Source organism: Pezoporus wallicus, unplaced genomic scaffold, assembly GCF_028554395.1.
Source record: "Pezoporus wallicus isolate ANWC-B61680 ecotype Strahan unplaced genomic scaffold, APGP_CSIRO_Pwel_v1 contig_11438, whole genome shotgun sequence".
NCBI lineage: Eukaryota > Metazoa > Chordata > Aves > Psittaciformes > Psittacidae > Pezoporus > Pezoporus wallicus.
The window spans coordinates 17,897-30,428 of NW_026642744.1; the positions used below are offsets into that span (position 1 = coordinate 17,897).

The window sequence follows — 12,532 nt, forward strand, 5'->3', positions numbered from 1 at the left end:
GGGCTGCAGGGAGGCCTTAGCGGTGGAGGCGGCGGCGTTTTCGCGGGTTCGAGTCTGGGTGCCGGCAGCAGGGAGGCGGCCATGGCGCGGCGGGCCGTGCTGTTCGACCTTGGCGGCGTGCTCTTCGGGCCCGGCCTGCAGCACTTCCTGGGCTCCTGCGAGCAGGACTGCGCCCTGCCCAGGTACGCCCTGGCCCGACCCGGCCTGACCCGGCCCGGCCCGGCCCGGCCCGCTGGCAATCGCCCGCCCGCGGTGCTGTGGGTCACCTCTCGTCCGGAGACACGTAAAGACGAGACAATACTGTGTGTGAGGCCGCCGCCCGCGCGGGGTCTGCACGACTGGGGCCCCCATAGAGGAGGACAGGGCTGGGTGTGGGGTGCAGGCTGGGGGGACCCCTGTCCTCGATATCAGATGCATGTTGGGGTTCCTGTGTATACATGGGGTGCAGGCTGAGGACCTCCTTTCTGGATCTGGGGTGCAGGCTGGGGTGAGGTCCTGTCCCGGATGTGGGGCACAGGTCAGCAGTTAAAACTAACTCCCAAAGAGGTGGAATCACCATAGGGGACGTTGGCAGAAACAATAAGATCGAGTAGTAATTAATTAAGCAGGATAGCCAATTAATCCCATCCTTCCCTTGGTGCCGAGACCTGACACAACTTGGTGCACGAGCTGGAGCAGACAAACCCCAGCACAACAGGTCCCAGACAGCCTCTCGAGTCCTAGTGAGCCCTTTGCTCCCATTAATATGGGCTGTTTGGGAGCTGGTAATCCCAAAAGCTCCCAATCAGTAGCTGAACAGGTTCTGTTGCATGCCCCAACTTGGCAGGGTTTCCTGGCAGCATGTGGGTGTTCAGACAGAAAAATACAGTATTAAGTAACTAAACGCTGGAGCTGATGGAACAATAAATTCCCGGATTATCGGCCATCAAACATCTTTTTGCTTCGCTTTATATAAAAAAATGAAAAAGAAAAGTGATAGCAATCCAGCTGGAACAGGTAAAGCTGCTTTGTTTTTAGCCGAGCTGCGTTGTTACCAACTCAGGGAGCTTGTCCTAAAGGCAGTCGCTGTAATCTTGTTTTATTGCTGCCTGAGAAGGCCTTTTGTCATCTTGTGATAGGGGCAAATTGTTTTCCTTGAGTTACGGCTTACAAAATACCTTGCTCTTTGCATTATTTGCTATATTTTGTCCCTGGCGAAGCTCCCTGCTCGTCTATCTGCAGGGCCAAGTAATTGAGCTGCCAGCAGAAATAAATGGGCGGTGATCTCCCGGTCCTGTAATGAAGTGATGCTCTGGTCCTGGGGGATAATGGAGGATGGAGCTCTGTATCCCCGGCACAGAGCATCCCCCTCCCCATAGCGCACCACAGCATCCCCACAGCATTGGGGTTTCTCCCACTGATTTCTTCTCCTTTGCCTGACAGGAATTTCTTGCGGAAGGTCATGTTTGCTGGTGGCTCCGACAGTCCTTATGCCAAAATGTTGAGAGGACAGATCACCCTGTCCCAGGTGAGCCCTCGGGTACCAGCTGTGCGATATCACCAATGGCTCCGATGGGGAAGGAACCGAGGGGAGCAAGCTTCGGGATGGGCTGTGCTTTATATATTGGGATCAGTTGAATGACACTGTGAGTGTTTTTTCCAGCTCTTTTCCGAGATGGAAGAGGGCTGCAGGCAGCATGCCACCACCTCGGGCATCACCTTGCCAGACACCTTCTCTGTTGCCCGAGCCTTCGAGGAGATGGCAGCCAAGGGGACGGTCAATGCCCCCCTCCTGCAGGCAGCGAGGGTGCTGCGGAGGAATGGTAGGCACTGGGGGGCTTTTGGACTGGATTAAGGGTGCTGCTTCCCTCCCAGGCAACTGCCTTGGGAATCCTGGTGGGTTCCACCACAGGATCCTGGTTGGTCCCACCTGCTTGGTCCTTAATCATCATCCTCACACTCTCCTGATGTCGCCTTTCAGCATCCCTTAATTAAATACTAGGAACCATGCTACTAAATCCATCAGACATGTTAGCACCTAGGCAGCAATTAGCAGGGTGCTGTAGCCCTTCATCACGCACTGTGGAGTCCATCAGGGAATCATAGAATCACAGGATGGTTTGGGTTGGAAGGGCCCTTAAAGCTCATCCAGCTCCAACCTCCCTGCCATGGGCAGGGACACCTTCCACTAGACCAGGTTGCTCCAAGCCCCATCCAACCTGGCCTTGAACACTGCCAGGGATGGGGCAGCCACAGCTTCTCTGGGCAACCTGTGCCAGGGCCTCAGCACCCTCACATCAGCTCTGTCCTCAGCATCTCAGTGTGCCCAAGCTCCAGCTCACGTCCCACTTGCATTGGGAGGGTTGAGAGCTTTGCTTTCCTGGAAGTACGAATTGGGCATAAGCTCCTGCTGAGCATCCTTTGATCTGCTGCTGGTGTGTTCTGACCTGGCCAGAGCCTTGCAGACTGGACGTCTGGGATGAGGAGGTGGCTGGAGAGGAGAGGTGAAATCAAATACTGTCTGGAGAGCCAGAGTGGGAAAACCAGCACTCCCCTCTGTGCACCTCCCTAGGGTTTAAGACCTGTGTCCTCACCAACAACTGGGTGGACGACAGCGCCGGGCGGCTCTTCACGGCCAGGCTGATGAACCTGCTGCACCGGCACTTTGATCTGGTGATCGAGTCCTGCCGGCTCGGGATGCAGAAGCCAGATCCTGAGATCTACACATACGCCCTGGATGCACTGCAGGCGAAGCCACAGGAGGTATGACCACCTTGAGAACAGGTCACAGAGGGTCCCTCCATGCACCTGCGGTCCTTGGCCAAGCCCTTCTGCAGGGTGCTGATCCCTACTCTTGGTGGTTTATCTCCAGGTCATCCTTCTGGATGACATTGGGGAGAACTTGAAGCCGGCCCAGGAGATGGGCATGGCCACGCTACTCGTCAGGGACACCGAGACCGTCCTGAAGGAGCTGGAGGAGCTCTCAGGTGTCCAGGCATGTAGGGGTGGTCTCTGTTCCCTGCTCTCCTGGGGATCCTCTGGGAGGCATGGGCTTGGGCTTCTTCCCTGTGAGGGTGGTGAGGCACTGGAATGGGGTCCCCAGAGAAGCTGTGACTACCCCATCCCTGGCAGTGTTCAAGGCCAGGTTGGATGGGCTTGGAGCAACCTGGTCTTGTGGAAGGTGTCCCTGCCTGTGGCAGGGGGTTGGAATTGGATGAGCTTTAAGGTTCCTTCCAACCCAAACTATTCTGTGTTTCTATGATGTCCCTGCATGCAGGTTGGTGGGGATGTCCCGTGGGGCTCCAGGCTTGCTCAGGAGCTCACCCTGTGCTCCTCACCCCACAGCTTCTCAACCAGCAAGAGCCATTACCAACAGCGTGTGATCCATCCAACGTGACCCACGGATATGTACCCATCCGGGTAATGTGGAGGGGACTGCTGTGGTGACAATGGCTTGGAGGTGCCAGGCTTCCTGGGAAGGGTGTTGAGCCCCGTGCAAGGATGTGCCAGCCAACAGGTGGCATACTGGATTGTCCCTCCTGTGTGGGTTGCTCTCGGCCAGGGATGCTGAGCTGCCCCATCGTTCAGGTCTTCTCTGTCCACCACAGAGGCTAAAGCATGGTTGTGTGGCTTTGGGAGGGGGTGATGGGCCCCCACACTTGGTGACCAGCACTGGGTGGAGCATTGTGGGGTGAAGCCATGCAGCCTGCAGCTGGTGAGGGCTCTCCATCCCTTCCAGCATGGTGTCCAGCTGCACTTCGTGGAAATGGGGCAGGGTCCTGTCATCTGCCTGTGCCATGGCTTCCCTGAGTGCTGGCTCTCATGGCGCTTCCAGGTGATGGAGAAGACGGGGAGGAGGGTGGACCAAAGGGGCTGCTGGTGGGATGGTGGTGGGGTGCGTGGTCACCGCTCCTAGGGTTCCTGGGTGGCAGGGTGTTGTCCAGGGGTTTCAGCATCCTTTGGAGGCTGCTGTTTTTCCTTCTAGATCCCAGCTTTGGTCGATGCTGGCTTCAGGGTGATTGCTCTGGAGATGAAGGGCTACGGGGAGTCCACAGCCCCACTGGGTGAGTTAGGAGTTGGGGTTATACAGGGCTGGAGCTGCTGACCCCAAGTCCAAGACCCAGGAGGAGATGGATGGAGGAGCCTTCTCATGGGGGGTGGAAGCTGGCTCCTCCTGCAGCCCCAGCAGCTCAGAGGGATGCCAAATACATCCCTAGAGATGTGTGGATGTTAAGATGATGGTGGTTATGTCTTTTGTGCAGATATAAAAGAGTATTCCCAGGAGCAGATATGCAAGGTGAGGATGTGGGCAGGAAGACCGTGGTGTGGAGGGTGGTGATCCCAGACAGGATCTGACTCTTTCTCTCCTCCCTTCCCCAGGACCTGGTGGTTTTCCTGGACAAACTGGTGAGGATCCCCCCATGATGGTCCCTCCTTCTTGGCAAGGTTTGGGTGTGTGTTTCCCCAGCTGCCCTTCACTTCTTCGTTCCCATGCAGGGACAGCTGAGCTACCCAGTGGCTTTGGTCCAGAGCTCTTGGAGTAGCACCAAGACCTGTCTTTTGTGTTCCCTGTGGGTGGGATTTTAGGGATGGGGATGTTCATACAACCCGTTGCCGGTGGAGAAGACCCATCCTTGGAAGGGTCTCTAGCTCTGTGTCACCTTTTCCTGGACCTTGTGTCCTTGCTGATGACAGGGAGATGGGCACCTGAGGCTTGGCAGGATGTTGGTTAGGCAGTGAGATACTCATGGAGAAGGATGCTGGGCTGCATCCCCTTCATCCATGACTATAGCAGCTTGCACATGGCTGGGGTGTCTGGGGAACCATCGCTGCCCCTTGGCATGGCTCAACTATGGTGTCATCTCACTTGGGTTTGGGAGCTCCAGGTTTAATTCCCATCCCAGCAAGGGGATGCAGTTGATTTCTGTGCCTTTTAAAAGAGGTGAAGTGTAGGGGTAAAGGTGTAGCCCACAGATGTCAACACCTCCAGGGCTTTTTCCTTGCAGAATGGCTTCCAAGGGAGTGAGTCCTCCAAAAACCACAGTGCTAAGAACAAGAAACAAGGAGGAAAAAAAGCCCCTTGAGGGCTTCTTGTTGGGGAAGTGGTGGTGGTTTTGTGCCAGAGCTGGGATGGGTTTTGGGAGGGAACCAGGCATCACAAGGACTGTAGCTGTGGTTTGGTGCTGAGCATGTGAGGATAAATCACATCCCTTTGCTGGAGTATTGCCCTCATGTTGGATTAGAAATAAGGAAAATGGATTGGAAGGTGCCCATTGATGTGCAGCCTGGCAAGGGGATGGGTGCCAGCTTTGCTTCAGGGTGAGCTTGGTAGATGGGAAGTGGTGGCATCATGTATGTATGCGACTTTGGTTTTCCCTGCTCCTCCACATCAGGGCCCATCCTGCTCCTCTCCCCTCTGGGGTGCTCCTTCTCCCTCCCCTGGTGCAACCTAGGGGATAAGTGACTTCATGAAGTTCCATGGTGATATCTGAACCCATATCTGGGACGCAGAAGGCGCAGAGTGGTCCAGGAGCCAGGACAGTGATGATGGGATGAAATCCATCAGCATGGATGGGACCCACTCATCCCCGTATCAGTGGTGGGAGATGCTGGGACCCCCCCAAACCCTCTGCCCCCCTTGCAGGGGGGGTTGCACACTATTTTGTGCTGTCAGATGGCAGTGAGCAGAGACGTGTCTGCTGGGAGGGAATTTTAATTACACATCTAAATATCAGCTAATTATGAACCGGCTGCTCCATTGTCGAGAGTGCAGGTTTAATTGGATTCATTTGTCAGTGCCCAGAGGGGTCAGGAAAATAGAATGACGGAGGGGGGACAGTCTGCTCCAGGCAGGATCCGCACGGGCATGGGGGATGCTGTGAGCTGCTTCCTGGAGGGGCAGGGATTTATTTGGCTGTGACTATAAAATGATGTTCCCCATGTGATGGCGGGGGGGGGGGGGGGAGGACACGACGATGACATGGGACGGACCTGTGTAGGTGATCCCAAGGGATGAACAGCCTCCATCGTAGATAATAATGAATCCCTTGCCTCCGGAGGGCACAGGTGCTTGAAATGTTTAATTAAGTCAGAGTAAATGGCTCCGGGGGAATCAGGTAATGCTTCTTCCTTGGGGAAAAGAAAAGGAAAATAAATGGGGAAAAAAGAGAAAATATTGCTGTTTTCTGCTGTGTTTGCTGCTCCAGAGGCAGGCAAAACCCCTCTCTCACCTGCTGATGTCCGTTGGGTGCTGCTTTTGGGGAGGATTTGGAGGTGCTCCCTGGGTGCTGCTCTGGGGGCACGCTCATGGACCCCCTCCCCACAGGGCATCCCGCAGACCGTGCTGGTTGGCCATGACTGGGGCGGTGCCGTGGTCTGGAACATGGCTCTGTTCTACCCTGAGAGGGTGAGGTAGGTCTGTGCCATGTGTGTGGCTCCTTGAGGACTGGTCCTACACCCCCTCCCCTGTCCCTAACAATGCCCTGGGTCCTGCCCTCTCTGTTCCATCCCTAGAGCAAAGCCCTGGCTCATGCTGGGCACCCTGAATCCGGGGGTGATCCTGACTCTATGTCCTCCCTGTGATGTTCCAGAGCTGTGGCCTCACTGAACACCCCATATCGACCCGCCAACCCCTTTGTGGACATCGTGGAGAAGATGAAAAGCATCCCCACCTTTGATTACCAGTTCTACTTCCAGGAGCCGGTGAGTCCAGGGCCACAGTTTTTATCCTCCACCCTTCTCCTGGGGCCTAACCTCACCCCAGGATGGAGTCATGCCCATGTTGGGGTCCCCAGCTCATGGATGGGCATCGCCTGCCCCACAGCCAGGGTGCCATGTGGGGCTCTCACTGTCACCCCAGCTGCAAGCGGCTTGTGGTCCCCGTGTCAGACCTTGTTCCCATGCTGGACCCTGCGTAGAAACCATCCCCAGCCTCCACCTGAGCCCACATGGCAGCAGGATCCAACTCTGGGGTGGTCTGGGTCCCTGGGAAGGGGTGGCATCACCCACTGTGCTGCTTCCACTCCATGTGCAGGGTGTTGCAGAAGCAGAGCTGGAGAGGGATATTGGCCGAACACTGAAGGTCCTGATCCGCTCCACACGCCGGGAGGTAGGGATGGGGCTGAGGTTGGACCTAGGTTGGGAGCAGAGGGCTTCACAGCCTGATGTCCTCTCCAAGCCCCGCCAGCCTTGTTTGGGCTCTGCCTGTGGCACCCTCTCCCCTTCCACCTCGCCCATGCCAGGAGTCAAAAAGCTTCAGGGATGGCTTTGCAGTGTTCTACAGTGGCCCTCAGGCATGCTCCACCCTGCGTCTGCCATCCTTTTGCTGTCTGTCTGCAGCAAAGTCTGCATTCAGGCAGCCATCAGTAGGGACCAGAGCGAACGCATCCTTGTAAGCAGCGATGCAGGACCCATACCTCTGTAGGCCTCACAGCTGACCCTCAGTAGGGTTTCAGAGGACCTGGGAGGGGACAGCGCAGCCTGGAGAACAGCAGATTTGTGGGTGACTGTCCTTGTGCAGCCTGGCAGGGGCTCCTGCTCTCCCTCGAAGCACCGCTCGCTTCCTTTACCACTGCAAATGTCAATGTCTTGCTTCAGGGTGACAACCTTTGTGGTTTAAAATAACAGTGCCCTGGGAGCCTTGCCAGCGGCCTCATTCTGCCATTGCTGCTGGCTGCTCCCAGCTCCATGGCCCAGGGCTGCGTGACTGTTTCCTGCATCCCTTAGGATGCAGGATGCAGACTAGGGCTGCACGGCTTATTCCTCCATCCCTTTGGATGCAGTGACACTTGGTGCTGGCTCCCAGCTCTGCACCCCAGGGCTGTGTGTCTGGTTCCTCTATCCCTCAGGATGCATTGATGCTCAGCACTGGTTCCCAGCAAGGAACCCCAAGTGTGACAGCCACAGAGAGCCCCCCAGGATGTTTTTTCCTCCCTGTGTGCAGTCTCTCTGTGCCTGCCCTCAGTCCCCTCTCTCCACAGGACCGCCTGCCCATCACATTTGACTTCCACCGGGTCCGGGAGCGAGGTAAGGGGTGGGATGCTGCAGCAGGGGGATGCTGTGGGCTGAAGGATGCAGTGCTGTGCTTCTTCTTGCAGGGGGGCTGCTGGTGGGCTTCCCAGAAAACCCCCCTGCCAGCCAGATCCTGCATGGCCCTGAGCTGCAGTACTACATCCAGTGCTTCCAGAAGTCCGGCTTCAGGTAGGGGCAGGAGCCTGCAGGGCTGGTGTGATGCCCCCTTTGCAGAAGGGGAACACCCAAACCCACCTTGGCCTTGCTTTATAACCCCAAGAAGGTGCAAGGCTGCTGGGGAAAGGCTGCTTTACCCTTGCAGGTGCTCCCTGTACCATGGGCGATGGGAAGTTCCCTGTGGTGGTGATAGCAGGAGCTGAGTCTCAGCATCTCCATCCCATTCTCCTCTCTTGCAGTGGCCCCTTGAACTGGTACCGCAACATAGGACCCAACTGGCGCTGGGCCCTCTCTGCCAAGGACAGGAAGGTGGGGACTGATCCTGCCCCACGGGGGCATTTGCAGACCCAGCACCTTCCCCACCTTGGCACCTATGTCCCCTATAGATCATGATGCCAGCGCTGATGGTCACAGCCGGGAAGGACGTGGTCCTACATCCCAGCATGAGCAAGGGCATGGAGGAGTGGGTAAGTCAGAATCGTCCCATCCCACCCCAGCCCTGCCTGTGCCTGTGATCAGCTTCCATAAGATCCCGCTGCAGCAGAGCCCTGGGGCAGGTCCATCAGCTGGGATGGGCTGGATTTGGTCCAGGGACATCACTTGATCAAGGCTGATACGGGAGGATTAGGGGGGAATTTGCTCTTGCCAAAATAAAGAGCTGGGGATACAGCAACAGCCTTTGGGGGGCTCCTGGTACCCCAATCCTGGCACAAACCAACCCCTCTCCACTCTCATCCATCCCTCCCAAGATCCCGCAGCTGCACCGGGAGCACATTGAGGAGTGTGGGCATTGGACGCAGATGGAGAGGTACCACAGCGGGCAAGCACAGCCCCACTCCGTTGGAGCTGGGCCCCACTGTGTCCCTGGGGATGCTGAATCCTACCCCATCTCTGTGCCATCCCCCCAGGCCGGCGGTGCTGAACAGGATCCTGGTGGAGTGGCTGGAGGGGCTCCCCCCGGCTCCCTCACTTCCCACTATCTCCAGGCTGTGAGCCCTGCCCTGTGCCTTCCCTCCTCCCCGGGCTGATTTTGCCTTTAGGGTTGGATTTTTGCCTTTAGGTATTACTGGGTGGAAGTGATGGGTGAGCCAGGGCTGGGAGGAGAGTGGCACAAAGCATGGCCCCTAGAAGAATCCCTGTGAGCTCTTATGGGGGTGTTGGGAGATGGTTTGGGGCTGGACCCAGACTTGTGCCGTGGTAGGGGCTGTGTTGGGGCTGCCCCGTCACCCCAGCCCTGGGGCTTCCCTTGCACAGGGGTTTGGATGGATCATCCCCTTTGTGGCTGGAGTTTTAATGTGGTGGGGAGGTTTTAATGCACTGATAATCATGAATTCTGCCTTAGAAATCACCTTCTGCCTTGTAACGTTGACAAATAAAGCACACAGTGACCAGAGCACCTCAGCTCTCCCCTGCGGTCCTTAGGTGCAGGTTTATGCAGCATCTCCCTGCCTCTTCCCCTCCACCCTGGGGCCCATCTCTGTGGTGTCAGGGACCAGCCCCTGCCTGCAGCCACCTTCCCCTGTGCTCCCAGCCCTTCTCCTGGCCTCAACAGCCGTTATAAGCACACATCCAGGACGGCATAAGGATTTGGGCAAACACGCTTGGTATTTCCCTCCCAAAATTCTCCCCAGCCCTCAGCTATTTTCAGCTGGGGCTTTGCGGTTTGCCTGTCTGCATCCCTCCTCCCAGGCCGTCCCTGCTCTGCCAGCAAGCCCACGGGAATGTTTTACATCTGGATCCATCCCTGAAAAAGGAGCTGTGTGAATTTTGGCGTGGGGGGAGAGGATAAAACCCAGTCCCTGGGTGGACAGCAAGAGGTTTAAACCCACTCCCTCCAGTCTGGAGTTACCCCAGACTCTGGCTGTTGTCCTCTCCGGTCTCCTGGCAGGGGAGGCAGTCTCAGAAGCTGGTTTTGGAGCTGCTTTGGACTCTGCTAATGGTATATAAGATCCAAGAGCATCATCCCTGGGCAGCTGGGAGCTGTGGCCAGGCACCACCCTGAGCCCTGCTGGAAAACCAGGCGGGAGCTGCGAGAGCTGCCTCTCCCATGGCACCAGCATCGGGGTTAGTGGCTTTAATAGGTCTCTGCAGCCTCCTGCCAGCCCCCTGTGCCCAGCCCCTGGCAGGGGCCTCACCTGCATGTTTCCACCTTGCTCCTGGGAATGATGTGGGGAGGAGGGCACCTGCAGGTTGCTCCCAAGCCCCTTTCCCTCCTTGCACACCACGTTATCTCCCTACACTGCCACAGCCAGGCATTGCTCCTGCTCCAGCAGCCCCCTCCCCGCATTCCCATGCCAGCTCCATGCCCCTCATCCTGCAGCCTAGACTGACTTTCCCAGCTCCCACCCTGATCCCGGCTGGTTGTGTCCTCAGCCCCACTGCTGCCTGCATCCCAGTACCCCATGCATGTGCAGAGGTTCTGTGCCCTCTGTCCCCATGGGTGCCTGTGGCCTCAGTCCACACCTTCCATCCTGGAATCTGCATGGCCTTGGGTGCACGCAGCCTCAGCACGTTCAGCAAACTCTGACTGATACCCATACAGGCTGGAGGGATGGAGATGGCCCAGGGTGGTGACTGGTTGGGCCGCAGATATCCCATCATGTGCAGAGCGGGGACCCAGGAATCACCTGAGCCAAAGCAGACGTGGGCTTTGATTCTGGGAGGCCAAGGCCAGAGCAACACGAACACCATCAGAAGAGATGCAAAATCCCTCCCCCGTTCCCGCTGGGGCCTCACTCTGTCTCCTGGAGGGTTTGTTCCCGGGAGAAATTCTCCAGCCATAAACAAGAGCAATGGCACGGCTGCTGCCGCCTCAGGGCACCCGCGGGGCCGGCGCTGGCACAATGGATGGAGTCTGAGATGAAGAAACAAATCTGGCCACAGAACAAACTCCTCCAGGCTGTTTCTTTTCACAGCTTGAAGCTGCTCAGAGTGGTCTCAGGTGCAGCGGAGGGAGATCTCTCTGGGATCAGCATCCATCCGGATGCTGGGGAGCTGGTACTGGCAAACCCCCGCCCGGGTTGGATGTGGTCTCCAGCTGCAGGATGCAAAGTGGCCCTATCCCAGCGCTTTCACAACTCTTTGATGTGAAAAGACAGAACAAAATGTCTGGAAGACCTCAGGGTGAGTTTCAAACCACAGATCCCAGCAGCAGACCCTGGAAAGAAAGGATCTCCCTAAGCCCTGGAGTTAGGGGCAGCTCCTGGAGCTCCCAGGGCTGCTCACAAAAGGATGGGCTTATTTTTTAAGAGATGCTTGAAGAGAAACAGAAACCCAGCCTGGAGCCATCCTGGCCAGCAGCACCATGGAATGGTTGGGGGTGGAAGGGACCTTAAAGCTTATCCAGTTCCAGCCCCTTGCCACGGGCAGGGACACCTTCCACTAGACCAGGTTGCTCCAAGCCCTGTCCAACCTGGCCTTGAACACTGCCAGGGATGGGGCAGCCACAGCTTCTCTGGGCAACCTGTGCCAGGGCCTCACCACCCTCACAGGGAAGAACTTCTGCCTCAGATCTCATCTCAATCTCCCCTCTGTCAGTTTAAAGCCATTCCCTCTTGTCCTGTCCCTGCAGGCCCTTGTCAAAAGCCCCTCTCCAGCTTTCTTGTTGGCCCCTTTAGGCACTGGAAGCTGCGTTAAGGCTCCAGCCTCCAGCTCCATCCTCTTCTCCAGATGTGATGTTCTGGTCCTGGCCACCTGGGTGACAGCACCAGCACTTGATGTGTCCAGGATTTGGCCATGAGGCTGGGCATGCAAAGCTGCTAGCGGGGTGCTCACAAGGTGATATACAGCTCAACCCCCCAGATCTCCTGTTCTGGCACTGCTATTGCAATGAGCATCCCCGCTTCCTACCTCTGCACTCAACAGTGTGGCAGTGATGGGTGCAACAGGGTTCCTTCTGACCCCACTGGGGTCTCTGCAATGGCTGCAGTGAGTCTTCACTGGGAAATGTCTGCTGGATGGCATGCACCAGGTGAGGGTGCGCATACGGGGTGCAAGGTGCAGGTACAGGCATGCAGGGTGTACATCCGGATTGCAGGGTGCAGGTAGCAGAGTTCAGGGTGCAGGATGAAGAAAGGTGCAGGGCATACACATGGGGTTCCTGATGCAGGTGTTGGGATGCAGCATTCACACAGGGTGCACACCGGGGGTGCAGGGCACAGGCAGAGGTGACCCTTCCCTATGCATGCAGTGAATGGGCTGGAAAATGCACACTGCTGGTCTCCCACTGCCCCACAGGGTTTGGGTGCAGGGGGGCAGGACTGTGCCCAGCCGTGGGTTGCTGGAACCCACCAAGCTTGATGGCACCCGGTTAAACTTCAACCCAGCCCATCCCTGGACTCTGGGACGGCTCCAGCTCTGTCTGCCT

General features: G+C 57.1%; 1 protein-coding gene across 1 annotated transcript; it reads left to right on the forward strand.

The window, feature by feature from the left end:
• The first annotated feature begins 25 nt into the window (after positions 1–25).
• Positions 26–9,221, forward strand: EPHX2 (epoxide hydrolase 2). Its single transcript, XM_057432183.1, has 19 exons — positions 26–182; positions 1,423–1,507; positions 1,643–1,802; positions 2,552–2,742; positions 2,852–2,974; positions 3,325–3,399; positions 3,719–3,814; positions 3,965–4,043; positions 4,242–4,276; positions 4,360–4,386; positions 6,305–6,390; positions 6,570–6,681; positions 7,013–7,087; positions 7,959–8,004; positions 8,076–8,178; positions 8,406–8,475; positions 8,553–8,633; positions 8,916–8,974; positions 9,075–9,221. Exons 1-19 carry the CDS (start codon positions 82–84, stop codon positions 9,157–9,159), a joined length of 1,689 nt encoding a protein of 562 aa, XP_057288166.1. The 5' UTR covers positions 26–81; the 3' UTR covers positions 9,160–9,221.
• The last annotated feature ends 3,311 nt before the right edge of the window (positions 9,222–12,532 follow it).